Source organism: Oreochromis aureus, linkage group 5 (assembly GCF_013358895.1).
Source record: "Oreochromis aureus strain Israel breed Guangdong linkage group 5, ZZ_aureus, whole genome shotgun sequence".
NCBI lineage: Eukaryota > Metazoa > Chordata > Actinopteri > Cichliformes > Cichlidae > Oreochromis > Oreochromis aureus.
The window spans coordinates 41,701,247-41,724,827 of NC_052946.1; the positions used below are offsets into that span (position 1 = coordinate 41,701,247).

General features: G+C 45.5%; 1 protein-coding gene across 2 annotated transcripts in view; it reads right to left on the reverse strand.

Annotated features, from left to right (window-relative positions):
* Positions 1 to 1,332: 1,332 nt before the first annotated feature.
* LOC116322120 (E3 ubiquitin-protein ligase RNF123) overlaps positions 1,333 to 23,581 on the reverse strand; it is a 111,884-nt gene continuing 89,635 nt past the window's right edge. For both annotated transcript variants that reach the window (XM_039612073.1, XM_039612072.1), the window contains exons 39-40: positions 3,945 to 4,030; positions 1,333 to 2,470 (exon numbers count right to left, since the gene is read on the reverse strand). In XM_039612073.1, the coding sequence (XP_039468007.1) occupies positions 2,371 to 2,470; positions 3,945 to 4,030 (186 nt within the window). In that variant the 3' untranslated portion in view covers positions 1,333 to 2,370. The remainder of the gene's footprint in view (positions 2,471 to 3,944; positions 4,031 to 23,581) is intronic.

Genomic DNA, 23,581 nt, shown 5'->3' on the forward strand with positions numbered 1-23,581 from the left:
TGTGAGTGCAGTTTGTTACACATCGAGTCAAAGCGGTTTCATTAGAAAACAGCAGTGAAAGCACAAACACAAAGTCTGTGAAGCAAACACACACACACAAAATCATTTAATGAGGAGCACATTTCTCCTTCGCTGTTAAATACAGAGGACATAAAAACGCTGCGCACACACTCTGATCCTGCCTCACTGTGAAATAAGTGTTTAAAGGTTTACACACACAACAGGAAGTGGTTCTTCATTGTTTGGCTGCACTGACACCAATCAGCTCTACTTTATGCAATAAAATCTCTCTGCTCATGGATATCAGGATTTTCTATCATGTTTCATAAGAAACCACAGTGCTCATTTATAAAGTGCTTTACAAACGCCAACATCACAGCTAACAGCTGGACTTTCCTGTTTCAGTGCAGCTAGCCAAACAGCGAACAGCCACTTCCTGCTGCAGACGGTAAAGTGAAGATCTTGCAGCACCACAGTCATCCTGTCACTGATGTTCAGTTTTACTGTCCTTATTTTCCTCTGAGCCTGTCACTAGTTAGCTAACATAAACTAATGTGACTCTGTTAGCCTCAACCAACCAAGACGTCACGGTCCGTACTGACAGAAGATGGCGCTAAACATGTTTTAAAACTTTAAACATGGTGTAAATGAGCCTTTATGTGTGCAGCGTTTCATGTCCCCTTCTTAAATAATCAGGCCCCATCTTATCTTAATGACCTTGTAGTACCATATCACCCCATTAGAGCACTTCGCTCTCACACTGCAGGCCTACTTGTTGTTCCTAGAGTATTTAAAAGTAGAATGGGAGGCAGAGCCTTCAGTTTTCAGGCCCCTCTTCTGTGGAACCAGCTTCCAGTTTGGATTCGGGAGACAGACACTATCTCTACTTTCAAGATTAGGCTTAAAACTTTCCCTTTTGCTAAAGCATATAGTTAGGGCTGGACCAGGTGACCCTAACGGTGCCGGTTTCTTACAGCAGGTCTTTGAGCACGGTAACTTAGAGATGTGTTCAGTTTCCTGCCTCCTGGTTCGTCTCAGGTGAGTCAGGTGAGGGGTGGAGCTCCGTCGCCTCGCCTGCTCCTTCAGTGGTGTGGTTTCTGCTGCGTTAGCGTTCAGGATCTCACCCAGCGATCGACACCTGACAGGCTGAGAACAGTGAAGCCTTTTCTGTTTGTCCCATAAAGGAAGAAAATTGAGCTTCAGGTCAGACTGCGGGGTCAGCACTCTGGTGGTCAGGTGGCACGGCTAGCAAAACCCCCCAATAACTAATCAATAACTAATCAATAATGATCAATAAATTCACAAAATGAGCAGAGACACACACAGAGACTGTTGCTGGTTCAGGATAAATAATTTAATGTGGTTACAGGAGCCCGGAGTGGCACACAGAGGTCACGCTATCACGCCATAAACACGCCGCCGAGGCGCACTGTCCTCAACATGCTGGAAACAAACTGACGGTGTCGCAATCAGACTTTGTGAACATGTGTGAAATCATAACTGTGGAACTAACAGCAGAGAACAGCAAGCACGCAATGACTCCCCAAGCAGAAACACCACCATCATCATCAGCAGCACAGTAATCCGGATACTCTGGCCACAGTCACAGACGTGTGTCTCATCCACGCCAGGTTCAGGTTATCTCTGATTCGCGGAGAATAGAAAGTTCAAACATCTGCTGACGGTTTGAATTTTACTGATGAAGAGCAGCCTGTAGTTAAAGGATGGACATTTGTTTATTTAACCGGTCTGAAGAGGTGACATATTTCTGTGCTCTGTTGTGAATGAAGTTCATGAGACCTGAACGTCACTTCTTAATGATGTGAACGTTTATCTTAAAGCAGCTTTTCAACAGCAGTGACGTCCTTTTTGTTTGTGACACTAAACTTTGGCCTGAATCTGTCACAGCAGGGTAACAACAGTCCAGCACCAGCAGGTGTGTGTGTACAGGTACAGTACAGGTGCAGCTCTCTGAGCTGTGGGTCAGGAGGTGATGGAGGACGCTGGATCCTAGCTGCAGTTGCTTGGCTCTTTGTCGACCTTTTTGTGAGTTTTGTGTGTCTGTGTTAAATTACTGTGGGTGTCTCTGAGAAAGCCTTCCTCCGCTGAGGATGAGGTTCTCCTTTGTTTGCCGTTTGTGTGTTTCTGCAGAGGCGACACGCCTGCATCCTGTTGCCCTGTAACACTGTGTGTGTGTGTGTGTGTGTGTGTGTGTGTGTACTCGCTCTGACAGGTGGAGGTGGTGTTGTGCTAATGTGACAGCTGGTTCTGCTGCTGTCTTCACATCACTGCTCTGGTTTTTTGTGTGTACTTATGGTGCCTCATTTCACCCTGTGTGTGTGTGTGTGTGTGTGTGTGCGCGCGTGCGTGTTAGGAGGAGGCCGGCTTGCTGTAGTCTTCGACTCCGGTGATGGTGGCCTTGCAGAAGAAGCAGTCCTTGTTGTTCATCAGGTGCTGGTTGATGCAGGCTCTGCAGAGGAAACAGGAAGTCACACTGATCATGTGATTGTCTGCAAACAGCTTTGAGCATTAAAGGTGTTTGTGTGACTGAGCTGCGCTGACACGTCTTCACAGCGTTTTGCTGTCAGAGGGTTACTGTTAGCACGTGCAGCAGCAAGCTGCAGGTCCAGGTTACCTGGTGGGAGGCGACCTGTCTCCAAACACTCAGGTGAAGTCGAGCCAGGACCTGCCCGCTAACTCATCTGTGCGGATCTCTTTGTAAGACGACACTTAGGTCGTGCTTTTGGTTCTTCAGGATGATGCTTGTCACCGCTCTGCATCACTTCCTGCGCCCAGCCCATCAGACTGAGCCATATTTAAAGAACAGCGGCTAACCCGAGCGGCTGTCGGGGGATTTTCTGACTCATGGTTTATTTACTCCCTCTTCAGCACGTTTTGAGCTCTGCATGGACGAGCACCAACATACATCAGAGATCTTTTACATCCCAGCAGGTGCCTGAAGTCATGTGATCAGGGCTTGTTGGTTGTCCATCACACGAGGCTGAAAACACACGGTGACAGAGCTTTTGTAACTGTGGCCCCCAGACTCTGGACCCCTCTTCAGCTCTGTGGACTCAGCAGTTTCTTTTATAAAACAGCTAAAAACTCATCATTTAAACTTGCGTTTGGTTCACTTTTGTTTCTGTGTTTTAGCTTTTGTGTGAAGCACTTTGTGATTTTTATTTTGAAAGGTCCAGTAAGAATAAAGAATAATGTGGCAGAATTAACATCATTTTTCGTTATCGAGCCAAGAAAGCTGCCAGAGGACCGACAACAGAGAGCTGTCCAATCAGACGACACGACGTTTGATCCATTTTGAAGCTTCGTTTCACCCGGCGTGGAGCAAACTAAGTGCGACCCACACACTGAAACCTGTCTGTGTGTTTAGGAGGGGCCCGAGTGAACACTCAGAGCTGCTCTCGCAGGTCCGTTTGTCACGAGGAGGAATCAGCTGGTTCACCTGGTGACAGCGCTCTCCATCACGCTGCAGTAATCCATACAGCCGCTGAGTCGGTGTGCCAGCTCAGCTAAATCAAGCGCACCTTCAGGATAGCATGAAATATGCATCCAGATATGAACGAGGTCTGCGCCCACGGCGGCGTCCAGCTGCAGTAAGGAAACAGCTGACTCACACACACAGGCCAGAGTGTGTGAGTCAGCCATATCTGTGTGTGTCAGGACGACTGCAGGATCAATCTCACACTTTCAGGATCCTGCTTCCCCGACACTCGCCGTCACAGGGCATTCTTCATCGCCGTCTCAGTGTCCTGTAAGCTTGGGATGTGCTGACCGCCACCAGCATGTTTCAGACCCAGAATGTGGCGTTAGTGTCAGTGTTATGATAAGGTTATGGTAAGGGGCTAGGGAAAGCATTATGTCAATCCCCTTTGACATGAATACCCGACGTGTGTGTGTGTGTGTGCGTGTGTGTGTGCGCGACTCACTTGCAGGACTTGTGTGAGCAGGGCTTGAAGATGGCAGAGATGGGGTGAGCGTAGCAGATGGGACAGAGGTCTTCCTCGCTGGTGGGCTGAGGGCAGAAAGAAAAACTCATCAGTCACTTTGTTGTCTCTGTTGCCAGCGCTCGCCCCGGTGCATGATGGGACATGTGAGTTAACACCGCGGGCGCGAAGGGAAACACTCTTCCCGCAGACATCAACACCCGCTCTTCGCACTCGCTGCCTTCTCAGCCCATCTGCTCCCTTCATATGTTTTCACTTCACAACCTTTCTTCACTCATTTCAGCCTTCACTCCTCCCTCCTCCTCACCTCCCCACAGCACCTCCCTCCTCCTCACCTCCTCCCAGCACCTCCCTCCTGCTTCTCCTCCCCGTCCTTCCTTGGACACGTCTGTAAAGTTTAGGTGCTGCTCAGTGGCCATCACAGAGTGAAACTCCCACAGAGGTGAAAGGTCATGCTGACAGAAACAAACCGTGGCGTCGCATAAAAACAAGCAGTTCCTCTGACAACCAGCAGAGGCAGCAGAGAGTCAGATGCCATGTTAAAATAAACCGTTTACAGACTGATACACAAGCTGTTTGGTCTACATAGATCATTTAAAGTCTGCATCATTAGGGGCGTGGCCTCTTTGACTGACAGGTGGCTGATAGGCTGAACCGGACCTCTGCATCCCGTTTGTGCTGTTGGAGCCTTTTGAATGAGTCATGTGACCAATACCATGGCTGCTGTAAGGTTACTGTAGTAACAGAGCGTCCAGAAGGCGGAGCTCCAGTTTCTACCTGGCTGTGACTGCGTGCCAATCAACAGCCGTCTGTGCTGCTGTCGATAACACCAACACAGGTCTCGACCTGCAGACAACAAACATTCATCATGATAACGCTGCCACAAACCTGTGGGTGATGCTGCACCCACTCCTGTGAGAGGGAAACACAAAGACTTTCAAAATAAGAGAGAAAAATGTTAAACATGTGCATAATGATTCCAGCCTCCCAAATCCTGAGCTGCTCTGTGAGGCAGCAGTTAACACAGCCACACAAATCCCTCCTTTATTTATTCCTTCCTTTGACTCCGACCCTCCCGCTGTCCACCCGTCTCTCCCTGTTGCATCCACGCAGCATGAAGCCTCCAACCTATCAACACCTGGATGTCACGCCTCCACCTCCTCCTGCATGTCCTCCTTTATTCCTCCTCTGTCACTTTTCACCACCCACTGCACACAGCAGTCAGGCTGCTGCTGAGAAGAAAACCTGAAATAATCTCGTTCAGACTCTGAACACTGAAAGATTTCAGGAGACAATTTTAAAAAACACCATAATTTGAATCTGCAGTTTGACCTGGACAAGCTTTAAACATGTTTTCTTTCAGAAACAGGTGGAGTCTGTACATACACTGTTCAAAGAATGAAAGCAGCACTTTTTAATCAGAGTACAGCATCAAGTCTGTGAAACTGGGATTTCGATCTGGTCAGTTCATTAGAGGAGGTGTAATCAGGTTCAGCTGCTGTGCTGTTAATGAAATTACCAACAGGTGCAGTAGAGGAACATCAATGAGACCCCGCCCAAACAGGAAGGGTTTACAGCTGGAGGACTCTGATAGCTGATAGCTTAGCTGAGCAGCGTAGTGTAAGCTGTGCAGTGCAGCGAGGAGCCACTTCACAAATGGACTGGACCCGTGTCAGCGTCTGCCATGGTGCAGTGGGTCGAAGATGAAGATACTGACACCAAAATCCAAAAGCACAGCTCTAGGACATGATGCTTCAGTCCATCCGACGCCACCAGGCTGCACCTCAGTGATGAGCTGCTCCAGATGTGGGAGGAGTTCCCCAGGATGCCATCCATCAACTCATTAGGAATGGCGTGTGTAGAAGACGCGTGGCAGACTCGACCACGTTCTTGCACTTTCAAACACTTTCCTTTTTTCACACCGGGCCAGCCACACATACACAACTCAGGACCCAGTTCATTCTTTTTATGCGAAGAGGCGTGATTGCTGATCGTGCTCCGGTGTGTCAGCCTTCCCTGCTGCCACATCACAAACCACGCCCACCACAGCGTGACATCAAGCATGCGTACAAGCACGTGGGGGCCGTCCAAACTACCGAGCGGCCCGCTGCATCACGTTTTCACGTTGATTTTCGGGGCGTCTTTGAACTGAGCCCTCTGTAGGCTGATCACTTCCATTTCCATCGACCTACGTGGTGTCCTGACACACCACCGCGTCCACATCAGTGCAGATATCAGCAGGATTTTCTGATGTGGTTTTTTGGGGTCACCCTTATTCTCCCTGAGTGGCAGGTGTGGGTTATAAACAACCAAAATTCCTAATAAGTCAATTAAGAAACTCTTACACAGCATGCCGTCAAAGGGAACACACGGCAGGCGGGAACCCTCCTGTCGGGTGATTGCCCATCACCTCTGCTTTCTTCTCTCTCTCCTCCTCACCGCCGTTAATCCCCTGCGTTCAGAGAAATCAATACTCTCTCCCTGGCTGCGTCTCCTTTCAGCACCTCCTCCTCCTCGCCTGACACCTTCCTCTCCTTTCTGCCGCTGATTGTTCATTTAAGTCTCTGAAGACTCTGGACCTTTGACACCTCACTCTCAGCTCAGTCTGCTTCCCTTCACATTTTCCTCCCATCTCACCTTCATCTCACTTCATTACCTGATGTTTTTCTCTTCTTGCTGCTTTTCGACTGAAGATTAGAGAAGAAACCGTTTACTGGAAACAACCTTTGTTTTCCAAAATCATCTCCAGTCCTGAAACCAACCTGTGACTCTCTGCTCTGCGTCTGAACACTTGTGTTTGTGATGAAAGAATCGCGTCCCTTTAAATTTATTCTGCTTTTAAAGCTTAATTGTGCATCTCTCGACTGAATGAGGTCACATAATGAGCTGAAAGCAGCAGCTGACATGAGTGGAAAAGTGGCAGAAAGATGGAAAAATGAGCTGCTGGTGACGAGCCGACTGCATCTACAGCAAAGCGACTAAATGTTAAAATTATGTTTTCATATGAGAAGTGATTTACGCCCACTCGGAGGTGTGAAACGCTCTGATAACTGTGGAGTGGGTCTCTCCTCAGACTGGGAAACCGTGTCAGAAGAATTACTCGTGTTTTTCACAAGAATCGGCCAACTGAAGCCTTTCACCGGTCCTCGTCACCCGTGTTGGGTAAGTTACTTTAAATTAGTAACTTAGTTACATTACTAGTTACTTCTCTAAAAAAGTAACTCAGTTACTTTCAGAGTAACTAGTTACTAGGGAAAGTAACTTTGGTTTTACTCAGAATTCTCTTGTTAATGTGTTGCTTCCGTAACTGGATACCCAGCCGGATTGCCAGTCTTCTAGCTTGCTTACTTGCCACAAGTGCACTGTGCCACCTACCAATAGAAAGGAAAAATAATGTGCACATTTCCACGAGAGAAATCACGCCTGGACCGTCGTTGACCGCCGCCATGATTCTAGCCTGCTTTTTACATCCAACACAAAAACTGCAGTCGTGGTGCTTTTGATTGTACTCAGAACTTGGAAATTCTGCCTTCTGAATAGGAAGATGTAGGTAACACCAGACTGCAGATGAGCTGCATACAGAGCTGGACTGGGACAAAACAATCGTCCGGGCATTTTGACTAGAGACCGCCCACCATTATAGGAAAAATCATAAAGCCTTTGAATGAAAACAAACACTGTTGTGACAGTGATGTACACTGTTCTGATGGTATATATGTATCAATCTATCAATTGTTTGTTGTAAGACTCAGACAATTATTTTTAAAAGCGAGACATTTTAAATGAGAATAATAAAGAAAAGTATTTCCTTGTCCCCCCTTTCCCTGTTAATGCCCTACCTGGCCCCTGGCAACACTTTGCTAGACCGCCCCTGCACAGTTACCAGCTGTCAGCTACGTAGAAAAGGATCCTGGTGTTATTTGTCTCTCAGAAACAGCTCATAACTTCCTTCAACTCTTTCATGTCACCTAAAAGGTAAACCTGTTTCTCCATCACCTGTTCAGCTCTGATGATTCAGTAAGGACATCTCCTGGTTTCATCTTCATGTTTCCTCTCACCAGATAACCAAACCGATATCATGACCAGCAGCTTTACAGCTGTGGCTCCAGCAAACATCAGCTGATACTAGAAATTAATATTAAATAAATTCTAACAACAGCTGATCAAGCTTAAACGTGCTGCTGTTGTTTAGCGCGACATCCGCTGGTTTCCTCTTTCTGGCGCAAAGTGAGCGATAAATAAACAAGAGAGAAAAGCCGATCAGCTGATCATTGATCAGTTTCATGATTGAAGTAGAAACAGGAGAGAATGAGAGAAGAGGAGGCAGCTGTGCAGCTTCAGCTTTGTGTCTTTTCATTGTAGCTGAAGTCCGGGACAAACTGTGTTCCTTTTCACCTCAGTACGAAACGCGTAATATTTTCTCTGAATACCAGACGATTCTGTTTTTTAGGGGACGGTTGGAAACTCTAATAATTAACCGTATGAACAAAATAAAGTTCAACATCAGTAACATAGCACCCACCCAGCTGTATAGAAACTCCGTCATGCTAGCTAGCACGCAGTACGAAAAAGTCAGCATACCGAAAATAAACTCCACCTAAACTTGGTTTATATCTGACTCAGATAGACTGCAGGTCATAACTTCTTACCTGAAGTTCAGTTCACCTGACACGCGGACCGCGGCCGCCGGGTCTCTCCTCTTGCCTCCCTTTTCCTTCATCCACCTGCTGGCTTCCACCACTTGCTAATGTTACTGAATCTGTGGAAGCTCGCGATGCCACCCACCGCAGTAACGAGTAACGAGCCTATCTAAATCCCAGTAACGAGTAGCGCGTTCCTGGTTTTGGCATAATAACTAGTTACCGTGCTCGTTACCACAATAATAACGTAGTTACTGTAACGTGTTACTTAATAACGCGTTAGTCCCAACACTGCTCGTCACACAGTCGACAGTGAGAGACGAACCTGCACAGGTGTAGCCCACCTGTCAGGCAGGGACTGCTGGGATAGGCTGCAGAGCCCCCATGACCCAGAACTGGACTCGTGCTTCAGGAAACTGAAGGATCAACTTCAGCTTTAATCGCTGACGTGCAGTTTGTGTCCTGACATGTGACCCAGAAACTGTAAATAAAAGAGGCCAGTCTGACCTCACCTGTTGCTCTTGTCTCGACAAAACTGGAGCTCCGCCTTGTTGGACGCTCTGTTAGTGAGTGACATCACAGCAGGCGTGTTATTGGTCACATGATGTCATTAAAAATGCTCCAAAAGGCTCCGACAGCACAAACACGGTTCAGGTGAAGCTAGCAGCTACAGCCACCTGTGTCGCCATCCACCTGTCAATCAAACAGGCCACGCCCCAAACAATGCAAACATCCCCCCCCAGCGTACAGGTGTTACGAAGGGGGAAGTCTTAAACATTTCTGCTGATAACGAGCAGAGAGGTGGTCACTTCCTGTCTGACAGGATGAAACAAACACTTTCATTGACACGTACTTTTTTCCTGCAGGTAAACTCGTGAGTCGTGCATGCTCGTGCACTCCTGCTGCTTCTCTTCATCTGCTCCTCGTCATCTTTAGCTCCTTCTTGTCCTCTCCTTCTCTAAATCTGGAGTGAAAGCGCAGCCGCTGGAGTTTCCCTCAGCCGCCGCCTCCTCGCTCTTCAGCAGCTGTCGCTCTGATCCCACCTCCTCCACACGGCCGCATGTATGCAAATGATCTTCAACCTCTGACTCCATTACAGGAGACTTCAGATAGTTCAGCTCATTAATATTCATTCTAACAGATGAAGTAAGAGAGAGCAATCCATCCTTCAAGACCTCAGTGAAATTTAACCATTAATGGTCTGGGAAAGTATTTATACTGGCCACAGTGTAAGTCCTCATCAACCAATGAGAATGCAGCATGACGCATGGATCACTGAGATGCTGTTTCCACTGTCAAAATAAATACAACACATCTGGAGATAACATCAGTCCATCCACAGGGGCCACGCTACGCTAACATACGTGTGCTGAACACTCTCCAGACACAGCAGATAAGAACATGTCCTGAGACTTCCTACAGTGGAGCTGAAATCGAGTTAAACAGCAGTATGGACCGATTACAGTCACTCACTGCAGCATCACGCTGGCCTATCAGCTTCTGAGTGCAGGATGCTGAAGGTCAGCTTGACGTGGCCTTTTGGGCTGATTCTGGCTCATGAGCCCTAATTTGGTCACGTATGACCAAGAGTTGGTGTTTGGAGCCCATCCCATCAGATAAAGCAGGGGTAGGGAACTCCAGGCCTCGAGGGCTGTCCTGCAGGTTTTAGATGCGTCCTTGATCCATCACAGCTGATTTAAATGTGTAAATGACCTCGTCAACATGTCTTGAAGTTCTCCAGAGGCCTGGTAATGAACTAATCATTTTATTCAGATGTGTAGACCCAGGGTGAGACCTAAAACCTGCAGGACACTGGCCCTCAAGGCCTGGAGTTCCCCAACCCTGAGATAAAGGGTGAGAGGCTGTACACCGTGGACCAGTCACCTGTCTGAGGACGGTTGGACCAGTGCACAGTTTGGTGCTTCGGGATGCTGGTTTTGGTTTAAAGTGTCTGAGATGAGAATCAGCAGTCTGATGCTGAGGTTCTCAGCTGAAGAAAGGTGAAGGTGCAGGGTCTTGAACTCCTCGGAGTCTTCAACATGGAAAGATGGATGGTGCAGAAGCTGAAGAGGAGGAGGAGGAGCTGAAGAGCGTGAAGTTGAAACTGGTTGAAAGACAAAAGCAGTGGGAACGAGCTTGACTGAGTCTGGGCTCCGTCGTGGGTTGAGGAGTTTGGAGTACAGCTGCTACTCCACCACACTGGGAGGAGCCAGTTGAGGTGGTTTAGCATCTGTGCTGGAAGCCTGATAGCGCCTCTCAGGTGAGGTGTTTCAGGTGTGTCCAACTGGCCCAGGAGAGATCACTCTTGTGTCTTGACTAACTTGGGAACACCTCAGTGCCCCCTGAGAAAAGCTCCTGGAGAAGGTGATCTGTGCATCTATTCTAAGACCGCTTCGGTGAGCCTAACATATGTGTCTTTGGGTGGGAGGAGGAAACCTGAGAATCTGGAGAAAACCCAGAAAAGTGAAGATAAAACATGCAAAACTAAAAATGTTTGGGAAGAACAAAGTTTATCTGAGCTGTGACAGCAGGAGCTGGTTTGCTGTGAGGAGAACAGAAACAGCAAACTACAGTAAGGATCATCACTGTGGAGCATCAGAGGACCTGCACACTCGCCCGAGTGAGAAGCCACCTGCGGAGCTGAGGACGCACGAGGACGGGATTCACCGAGAGGCAGAAACAGGAAGCAGCCGCGTATGGAAATGATGATCAGAGGAACATTAGCATGAATGTGCTCGCTGGAACAGGTTACTGAAGCCACAGGAGTCATTCTTCTGTTCTCGCTATCACAGCAGCCACATCACACCTGTTCTCTGAGGCCTGTCAGCTAGCTGCAGGTGTGTAGGCCACGCCCCCTACGCAACAGACTTTAGAACATTTTCATCACTTTACCTGGCAGGATGGCACGAGACGGGTAAAGCAGACTCCATTCACAAAAACATGAGTTTGACACGATAAACACAGGAGCCTGCAACCAGTCAGCTTGAGTCCTCGTCCTCAGAGCATCGTTTAACAAATCAGCACGCTCTGCTGTTCACATCCAATTTGAAGTTCAGGTCAGGTTTCACACTTATATTAATTTCTAGCTGCAGGAGAAACACCGACACAATGTTACTGAAGAAAAGCTTCGTAGCTCAAAGCTCGCTGATGTGAACGATATCGCGTCGTTCTGCATCTCACACCAACACGTTCACATGACAACAAACAACCTTACAGAGCTTCACATGTCTCTGAATCCACCTGTCAAACACAAACAGCTGTAACTCGGCTCATTTTCTGTCCTCTGGTTTATAATTCAGCTCAAAGGGGGAGGAAGGCGACAGTGAAGGATTAGGATGTCAAACACAAAGACGAGATCCAAGTTTGGGGAACCTGAGGCTTTCAGAGCGTGCACAGACTGGCACGAACATAACGAGGACACGAGATGTAAGATGGATGGCCTCAGATCAACAAGGAGGCAAAGACAAGCACACAGTCTGCAGAGGAGGCCCGACTCAGAGCCAGGAAAGATGCCAAGGAGACGTGAGTCGGCGAGGGCCAAACGTCCCATCGTCATGTCTGAGGGGACCGACCATGATAACTGGGTTTTGAATGTCCTGGCTGCTGATTGGTGCTTTGTGTTTTGACCTCACATCCTCTTTCAATATGCTGTGATGGATTTTGTTCTGTTTTTAAAAATCTGTAACATCATGTCAGTCCACATTTGGCACACATCGTAGGAGTGTGTGTGTGTGTGTGACCGTGTTTACATATCTTTGTGGGGACCAAATATTGGACGTTTACTGTGCTTGTGGGGACCAACACCTTTATGGGGACAAAATCCCCAGGGTTAGGATTAGGCGTTCATTTTAGATGGTTAGGGAAAGCATTATGTCGATTAGATGTCCCCCCAAAGACATGAAAACACGGTGTGTGTGTTTCATGGTTGCAGGTACTTTGTCAGCTTGTGATAAGTAACCTCTTTGTGAGTCTGTGAGCGTGTGTGTGTGTTGCTGATGTTTTGGGGACATAAATCTGTTTACACAGTCACACTGTGAGGACTAAAAAAGGACATTAATCATTCAATATTAGCATGAAGACCTGCATGTGTGTGAAAGTTAATGTAATGACCTCTCTGAGTGTGTGTGTGGGGGGGGCTACACAGCAGACCTCCCCTGTGGCCCAATACTGACTCACAGACAAATGATGGCATGCTGCTGAAGGAGTGTGGAGGTGACGGAGGAGAAGGGGAGACACGAGGAGGAGGAGGCGCGATCAGAAGGTGACTGATGATCATCGTTAGGACTGAGTCCGCGGCCTCGTGTCGGCCACGCCGCGATGTTTGAAACGTTCCCGCCTCCATGCTGGCGGTTTTGTTTATGTAAGAGAGGGCAGTGGACTCGACCTCTGACCTCTTCAGAAGCTTTCTAATGTCGTAAACAGAAGCGTGAAAATGTCTGACATTAAATGAAAGGTTTTTAAGCATATCTGAGACCAGAAGTTTTAGTCCAAGTTAACTGATAAATCCGCGGGGGGTCACGTGGCCAAGCCTTAAGATGGCAGCTTAGTGAGGGTCGCTCTCAAGACAGTGTACAAACTTTCCATAAAAAACCCTTGTATACGCTGTTAGTGTGGTCTGGAATATACGGCACTGACATGTCAAAAGCTTCATCTGTGAAACAGTGTGAAATCTTTACCCGAAGACGCAAGACAGGCGCTACACCATCAACGTCCGACACAGATGCTAACATGGCTAGCATAGTCGAAGTTTTGGATGAACTCAAATCACTCCGGTCGGATTTTGGAGCCAAGTTGGACAGCATCGATGTAAGACTGACTGGGATGGCAAGCGCTGTGACTGCGCTGGAGGGTAAAGTCTCGGAGGTAAAGCAAGACATATTGAACCAGGGGGCTCATATCGAGGAGGCCGAAGCCCGCATTGCCGAAGTTGAAAGAACACTTGAAAAAACAGAAACGTCACTGAACTCGGCTATCAAACGAATCGCACTTCTTGAAGCCAAAACAGATGATTTGGAAAACTGCGGACGACGAAAGAACCTGCGCATCTTCGGCATAAAAGAGGGAGCAGAGGGGCAACAATCACTCTTCGATTTTATTAACATCATGCTACCTAAGTGGCTGGGGCTAGCGCCCGACAAGTCATTCACACTGGAGCGAGTGCATCGCACGCTTGCCTCTGGGAAACCAAACCAGGGCAGAGCGGTGCTTGTTCGCTTCTTAAAATTTCAAGAGAAGGAACTGGTATATCGGGAAGCAAGAAAACAACAAATTACACATGATGGGCAGGATCTGTCTGTGGAGACGGTTCGGATCCGACGGGGATTTCACCCGGTTGTCAAGCGGTTTATTGATATCAACGCCTTCCGTGGATTCCAGCACAACCCATGCAGACTCAGGATCCTGTACGGTGGAAAGATCCACCTCTTCTCAACACCTCAAGAGGCCGAAGAATTCTACAAGAATCTGCCGAAGGAAACAGCAAAGGATGCTCATCACCAGTGAGTCGGTTAAACCACAGGTTAACCATTAAGATACTCCATAAGACTGCCTCTGCTTCAACATAACCGACCAGTAATTGAGTCACTGACAATAAGAGACAGATAAAATTTTGAGTTCAAATTTATGTGGAACTTATGTTAACATAACTGGGCGTTTTTAATCGCAATCGTTTTGGGGTTATATATTAACAGCTGAACCTTAACTAAGTCTTTTTGTTTTGTTTTGTTTTGTACTACCAAGGGTAAACTTTACTTTATTATGGGGAAAAATCAGTATCATTATATGGTTAGTGTACACTGTCTGATTTATGGGGTTTTGGAGAGGTCGCGTTGACTAGTTACTCCTCAGTGATGTGGATTAACGTCCTCCAAATAATTTGTTCAAGGGAGGGGGGAGACATTTCCAACAAGGAAATGCAAATGTTCAATCAGAAATTGTTTACAAGTTCTTTATCTGGTATGTGTGAGTGTGTGAATGTATGTGCAAACCTGCTTTTTCAATTTTTACTTCATTTTGTTTATTTCAGTAAACAGTCTGACAATATTTTATGGAGAGGACAACTAAAGAAAACATTTTGAACATTAACATTACGACCTGGAACGTTAGGGGGATACGGAAGCTCGTTAAGCTGAAACAAGTATTAAACAGACTAAAACATTTTAACTCGAGAATTATTTTCCTACAAGAATCTCATCTTACTGCATCAGAGATGCATTTATTAACCAAAAGATGGCAGGGTCAGGTATATTACTCTTCTTTTACTAGACATGCCAGAGGAGTCATTACTCTTATACATAAGTCAATCCCATTTCAAACTATGAGGGTGATTACAGATCCAAATGGGAGATATGTAATTGTGCAGGGCCGTATGTCCATGTTAGAAATAAACCTGATAAATATCTATGGCCCCAACGAGGATAACCCATCCTTCTATGAAAATCTATTTCTCACAATATCAACCTTGGAGGGCCTTTATATCATAGGAGGGGACTTCAATTGCGCCCTGGACCCTAACCTGGACAGGTCGTCTCAAACTGACACTACTCATACCCAGACTAGGAAAATACTTTTTAACTATATGAAAGATTTGAGAATAAATGAGGTCTGGAGGACAAGGAATCCAAATAACAGGGAATTTTCATGTTATTCTAGTTCGTATCGAAGTCATTTGCGGATAGACTACTTTCTTATCTCTACAGAGTTACTACCTTGTGTTGAGAACTGTTGGTATAACAGTATTGTGATTAGTGATCACGCTGCAGTATGTCTATCAGTTAAATTGGGTGAAGTTGATCAAGGTGTAAAGCGATGGAGGATGCAAACATTTTTGTTAAAGGACCCATCATTTGTCAAATTTATAGAAACTTGCATTGATCAATATTTTCAAATAAATAAAGATGAAACCACTGCTAGTATTAGGTGGGAAGCATTTAAAGCTTACATAAGAGGGGAAATTATAAGCTACAGTAGCAACAAGAGTAAGCAATATAACCAAGAGTTAAAATCGTTAGAAAGACAAATTAAATGTAATGAAACAGAATTTTACCAGAGCAATGATCCCACTAAACTAAACAATCTGACTATTCTAAGAGCCAGGTATGATAAATTAACAGCAGAGAAAGTGGCAAAAAGTTTAATGTGGACCAAACAATTATTTTATGACCAAGGAGAGAAGGCAGGAAAATTATTGGCCTGGAGGATAAAAAAGATGCAAGCAGAAAAAGCCATCACCCACATAAAGTCCAAATTGGGTATTATAACAACAGACCCTTTAGAAATAAACGAAAATTTCAGAGAGTTTTATCAATCTTTATACAAATCTGAATATACAGGAAACAGAGAAACACAAGATGCATTTCTCGATCAGCTAAAATTTCAAACCCTCTCAGAAGAGGATAAAACAGCCCTCGATAGTCCTTTAACAATAAAAGACCTGTCAGAAGCCATAGACGACCTGAATAGCGGCAAAACGCTTGGCCCTGATGGACTTCCAATGGAATTCTATAAAACATTTAAAAATAAATTAATACAGCCACTTCTTAACATGTATGGGGAGTCGTATAAGTTTGGAATACTCCCAGACTCACTGAGATTAGCTACAATAACCCTTTTATTGAAGCCAAATAAGCCTCCAACTGAATACTCCTCTTATAGGGGTATTAGTCTTATGGGATGTGATACAAAGATTTTGTGTAAAGCACTCTCTAGGAGACTAGATAAATATGTGCCTAATTTGATAACAGACGATCAACAAGGTTTTGTTAAAACGAGACAAGGCTATAATAATATAAGACGTGTCCTCAATGTACTTTATGAGAAAAACAATAGGGAGGACACTGCGCTGCTATCACTAGATGCGTGCAAAGCCTTCGATAGAATAGAATGGAATTATCTCTTACAAGTGCTCCCCAAATATGGACTAGGTGAAACATTCCTGAAATGGATCCGATTATTGTATACACATCCAACAGCACAAGTTTTAACTAATAATAACATATCAAAACCCTTTAATATACAGCGATCAACCAGGCATGGCTGCCCTCTGTCACCAATTCTCTGTGTGTTAGCAATAGAACCTCTGGCCATAGCTGTGAGAGCAAATGCAGGAATATCAGGGATCAGAATTGGAGGAAGAGACCATCTAATTTCTTTATTTGCAGATGATATTATATTTTTTTTGACTAATCTGAAAGATAGTATCCCTAATTTAGTAAGATTAATAAAAACATTTGGAGAATTTTCAGGAAACAAAATTAACAATTCGAAACTATCTATACTTGATAAAAAGCTATGTATTGTAAGTGTATATGGTCCAAATGTTGATGATCCCTCATTCTTTCACAGTTTTTTCAGTGCACTCTCTGAACACTTAGGTGGCACACTTGTTCTTGGAGGCGACCTCAACCTTGGACTAAATGAAGAAATGAATAGGCTCAATACAGCAGGAACTCAGCGTAATTGGCAGTCCACAAATATAATCAAACAGTATATGAGCGACTTTGGTCTTTGCGATGCATGGCACTCCCTTCACCCCAACAGTAAGGAATATTCTTTCTTCTCACATGTTCATCACTCCTACTCTCGTCTGGATTATTTTTTGGTCAGCAGCTCACTGCTGAGTGACATTTCAGACACTGAGATTCACCCTATAGCTGTCAGCGATCATGCTCCTGTATCTTTAACACTAATGCACAAGAATAATACTACGCCAAGTAAAAACTGGAGATTTAATACATCACTGCTTAAAGATGAAGACTTTATTAAATATTTTAAAAAGAGTGGACTTCATATTTAGACTTTAATGACACTCCCGAACATCAGCTTCTGTTCTATGGGAAGCAGGGAAAGCTGTGATGAGAGGTAAAATAATTTCTTTCTCATCACATAAAAAGAAAGAAGAAAACAAAAATATTCAGGAATTAGAAAAAACCATCAAATCCCTAGAAGAAGCCTACGCGTCCCACCAAGATCAGGAAACATTGAACAAAATACATAAAACAAAACTAGAATTAAATGAGATAATTGATAAAAAACCAAAATTCTTAGTACAAAGACTACGCTTACAAAATTATGAACATAGTAATAAATCCGGTCAATTTCTAGCAAACCAGCTAAAAATAAATAAAAAGAAAAAAACAACTATATGTGCTGTTCAAGATTCATCTGGGAACACAATATATGACCAAACAAATAAACAACATTTTCAGGGATTTCTATAAAACGTTGTATTCACCACAAATAAACCCATCTAAAAAGGAAATTGATCAGTTTTTAGACAACATAACTCTCCCAAAATTATTAGACACTCAAGCAATGGCACTGGATTCGCCACTGACGCCAGGTGAACTCCAGGAAGCCCTGATAAGTATGCCCAATAATAAGGCTCCAGGCCCAGATGGCTTTCCTGCAGAATTCTACAAAGAATTCTGGACGATTCTAGCACCAGTTTTTTACAGAACGTTGTCGGAAATCAAAAAAAAGGGCAGACTTCCATCAAATATGAATTCTGCAAACATTAATCTCCTGCTAAAACCAGGCAAAGACCCTGTATATCCCTCAAGTTATCGTCCAATATCCCTTATAAATGTAGACCTCAAAATAATCTGCAAAGCTCTCTCAAAGAGATTAGAGAAAATAACCCTCCTCTTAATTCATCCTGACCAAACTGGTTTCATAAAAGGTAGGCACTCATCAACAAATACACGTAGATTACTTAATTTGATAGACTACTCATACAGTAAAAACCTTGAAACTACAATATTTTCTTTAGATGCAGAAAAAGCGTTTGACAGAGTTAACTGGAAATTTCTGTTTGCAACTTTACACAAATTTGGTTTTAGATCTTCTTTCATCAACTGGTTAAAAATATTATATAATTCCCCAACAGCTTGTGTCAGAACAAATGACCAGACATCCTCCAGCTTCTGTCTCCTGAGGGGCACCAGGCAGGATGCCCACTCTCCCCTTCACTGTTTGCAATTTTATTAAACCACTAGCAGCAGCAATTAGACAGAATTCAGTAATTAAGGGCATAAAATGCAAGAACGTGGAACATAAAATCAGCCTTTATGCGGATGATGTGTTACTCTTTCTCCAAAATTCACAAACCAATATCTCTGGGGTGATTGAACTGATAAACTCTTTTGCAAGAATATCAGATTACTCAATTAACTGGTCAAAATCTACAGTCCTTCCGATTAATTGCTCCTTCCATAATTCCTCTTCTACTCCACTGCAATCGGAAATATAAAATATTTAGGTATTAATGTTTCTCCCAAGCTTGCAGATCTAACTAAATTAAACCATATCCCACTTTTAAAGAAAGTAGAAGGCGATCTGGCTAGGTGGAAATATCTACCCATATCACTCATGGGAAGGGTTGCCGCTATAAAAATGATGGTATTACCAAAAATAAATTATTTATTCTCAATGATCCCAACTAAACCGCCGCAAGATTGGTTCAGATCTCTAGATTCATATATGTCCAAATTCCTTTGGAAAAATAAGCCCCCACGTATAAGCTTAAAAACACCACAAAAGACCAAGGATAAAGGAGGATTAGAACTACCTAACTTTCAGCATTACTTCTTAGCCAACAGGCTTCAGTTTATCTCAGGATGGCAAAAACATACCCTCTTAGATGAACCTTGGCTAGATGTAGAACAAGCACTTTGCAATAATCTAGAGATTTCAGATCTACCATTTATCAGCTCAAACATCCAATGACATGAATGCTTCAAAAGCATCAACATCAACTCTTCTCTGACAGCGTGGTGGGAGTTTCTGAAGTTGACAGAGTCTTCATTAATCCCATGCAAACGTACACCTATCTGGAACAACCCTGACATATTACAAAACAATAATATGATAAACTTTTCAGATTGGAGTGGTAAAGGAATCAAATATTTAGAACATATACTAGAAGGAACAGACTTTATTTCATTTGACAGACTAGTTACACAATATGGGATCAACAAGAAAAGATTTTAGAATATCAACAAATTAAATCCATAATAAAAAAAGAGATTTAAACCGGGTCAAGTTGAACTACAAACGCCACCAAGTGTGGTTCAATTTCTTACTCTTAAAACCCCAAAATTACTATCCAAGATATACAGAATGCTTTCTAAAACAGATGAATCAATATCACTTCCTATTGCAAAATGGGAAGCGGATTTATCAGTTAACTTAGACCAAAACTTCTGGTCTCAGATTTGCTTAAAACCTTTCATCTAATTAGAAATCCCAGTCTTCAATTAATTCAATACAAAATACTACATAGAGTGCACTATACAGGTCATCGGATGTTCAAGATGGGCTTTACGTCTACCGACAACTGCTCACACTGCCAAACCAATTCACCGGACAATTATATCCACGCACTTTGGTTCTGTCCACCAGTTCAGAAGTTTTGGCGCGAGATATGTGAAGACTTATCAAAGTGTCTGAAATGTAACATTCCAACTTCCCTTTAGTGTGTTTGTTGGGCAGCTTAGATAATGTCACTACGGAAAAGAATATAGCCCATATGGTTTTCACTGCCCTATGCATAGCCAAGAAAACAGTCCTCATGAACTGGAAAATAAAAATAATCTTAATTCTAACCAATATAGAAATTATCTATTAGATCACATTAGTCTTGATACAGCCTCTGCCACCACATCAGATCAATTGCTCTGGGCTCCTTTGATCAGCTCCATCACCTAGTGGGGTGGGGGTCATAGTTTGGTCCCACCTTCACTGTTGTGATTGGTGTGGGGGTAGGGACAGGCTTAGGGCATCAGGGGGTTCCCTGGGAGCATCTTCCTTGGGGGGCTCAACCCGGGGTAGCGGTCATGGCCAATTAGGGGCTCTGTTGGCTCTTAGGTGACGGTTTCCTCGTGGCTGCGTGCAGCAGGGCTAGGGGAGGGTCTGTGCTGACGGACGTGGGTTACTGACCTGGTAGCCTGGCTGCCCCTGGGTGGGTCCGGGATGGGCGTGAGGTTCTGGGGGCACTCCGTCTCTGGGCTGGGGCCCTGGCCGGGCCTCAGGGGCTTGGGTCCTGGTTGGTGTGTTGCCGGGGTTGTGGGCGGGTGGGTGTATGGGGGCCCAGTCCTGGCACAGGGTGCCGCCTGTGCATCGAACCACCTGGGGGGCTCTTCAACTGGTGGGGGAGGTTGTCACATCCTACAGGAGATTTCCTCTCTTCAGGAACTCTCTCTGCAGGAGGGGGAGATACAGGAGAGGTGGAGGAAGATCTCAGCCTGGGCGTCTATTGTCTTGTGTAGTCTGGAAGATGAGTGGATGATGGGGTGGGTGCAGTTTTCTCTGTGGTGGGGTCAGGTGGACTGTCCCGGGCTCTGTGGGGCGGGCGGCGTTGCTGCACTGGGCCCCGGTCCGGATGGGCCTGGGCCCCCTTTCCCTGGCGGGTTGCAGAGTATGGGGTGCCTACTGGGGTCAGCGGGGAGCTGGCCCCAGGAGGGGTCACTGCCCTCCCTTCCTTCCCTCCCCATCTCCAGCTGCCTCCTCTTCCCGCTCCACCACAATCACCCACACATGCAGGGCCTTGGGGTAGGGGTGTGTCACCAGGGTGCAGAGGAGACATCCCCCCTCTGTCCCCTTCTGGCTGCCTCTGCCTCAATTTTATCCCACAACTTAGACATTCACATTACTCACACTCTCATTACACATACATATAGGATCTTGGGGGTGGGCACGCTACACGGATTCCAAATTACCATCAGGGTGTACACCTCACCCCTGGCGTCGTTGCCCACCTCTCAATTTTAAATACACGTAGACATTGAGGGCCAGCAGGAGGGGCTATACGTTTACCTGCTGCTCTCGGCAGGTAGCTCCATGCCCTCCTGGGTTTTAAATGCACCTTAGAACACACATACATCAACACTACATATGAGCGGGTGGAGGGAGGTTTGAGTCTTCCCACACCCCCGTTCTCTGCTGCCTGCTGGAGCGGGGGCTAGGAGGAGGAGTTGGCCGTCCGACTGGGGTCTGGAATGTGGGGCCTCCCTGCTGCTGCGGAGTCGGGCGGTCTGCTTCTCCCCACCGCAGGGAAAAGGGTAACACCACCTGGGTCTGGGCGCAGTTTCCCCTCCAGGGGCAGGGGTACCTAGACCCGGGGCTTAGAGTACGCTTGGGGAGTGTGATTGTGTGTACAGTGTCTCTATGTCTGTCTCCACGTTGGGTGAGTGTTGAGTAATTGTATATGAGAGCATGAGGGTGGGAATAGATGTTTGTATCTGTGTGTGCCTGTTTGTCTGTGTCTATATGTCAGGTTGGGTATCAGACGCCACCTCTCTGGGGACATCTCAGGCCCTCCAAGGTTTGAGGCCCATCTCCCCACCACTTCCCCTGCCGGTGGCAGACGCCCTCAGACATCGGTGCGTTGGTGGTTCTTTGTGTCCGGGTGGGCGCCCAGGTACCCACCGGCTCACTCCTTGGCGGCTGCTTATCGGGCATGGAGCCTGGGGCTCGCTCGGGCCACTTCTGGGATGGGGTGCCCTTGGCCGCCGGGTCACTCAGGCACAGCTGGCTGCCGGCGGAGCTCACGGGCACGCCACTGCAACCCCCTGGCTTCTGCCCGCGGCTGCTAAGTGACCCCTCATCTGGGACTCTCCTCAGCTCTTTCTGGGATAGTGGCACGGCTGCCCCTCTGTTGGTCTTCCTTGGTCTCTTGTGTTCTGGGGGCCTCTGGATGTCTGGAGTCTTGATCTCCTCCATACCTGCTTCATGCCCTGGAGGACGGGCAGTGGCCCCCACACCCTCTAGCAGATCATTACATGAAGGAACCTTTTAAAAACAAGCGTTCATGCTCACAGGTGCACACACGGGTGATCACACACACAAACTACACCCTTTTTGGCTCCTACCTCAAAGCACACACTGCGCTGTCGATCTCACGTGCTGCACAATAATGTTTAATATTTAGTATTTACTGTCATATTCCCATATATCATTGTGATCTTGTTTATTACTCTCGTTTTCTTCTGCTTGCTTTCTTTTTTTTCTTTCTCAACAGGTGATCCAGGTGATCGATATATGTATTTTTTGTCTGCTTATTCTGTTGGTTTTGTTTTTTGCCCTTTTCCCCGTCCCTCTTCTCAGGTTTTTCCTTTCCTCTTTCTTTCTCCACGTTCTCTCCTCCAGTCAAGTCTGTCCCGTATTCAGCAAGTGAAAATAAAATAAACAATAAAAAGTTGAATCAAATGGACCATTACGGCAAGGCTGGGATGGTCCATTTGGTAAAGTAAATCCGTTGGGCATCTTTCTTCACCTTTAGACAATAATTCTGATGGCAAAAGAACCAAACGGGACAGGTTACAAAAAAAAACAAAAAAAAAAAAACAATTCGAAATCAGAATTAATGTTTCTTAATGAAGAAGAAAGAAGACGCCCTGTGGTGACCACCCCATTTAAAACAACTACAACAGGCTTTAAATATTTAGGCATTAGGATCACCCCAAGCCTCAAGGACATAACCTCAATAAATTATGATCCCCTTGTAGAAGAGGTCACGGAAATGCTAAACCGTTGGACAAACCTGCCTGTATCTATGATAGGCCGGATAAATATCCTAAAAATGACAATTTTACCCAAATTTTTATATTACTTCCAAACACTTCCGTTGCCTCTACCAACTTCATTTTTTGACAGTTTAAACAAACTATTTAACCAATTTATTTGGAATAATAAGAAGGCAAGGCTCCGCTTACAACTACTTTACTTGCCCTATGAAAGAGGAGGTCTCCAAGTCCCCAACCTCAGATGGTATTATATGGCTGCCCAACTAACATCAGCCACCCATTATTTCTGCCCAACAACACCTCCAGCCTGGGTTGACATTGAGCAAAAATCTGTTCCAGATCTTCCTTTACACACTTTTCTATATTCTTCAGACACTAAGACATTAAGAAGAAATACAAGGCAACAACCTGTCTCTGAATGCTGACAAGACAAAAGAGATGGTTGTTGACTTTAGGA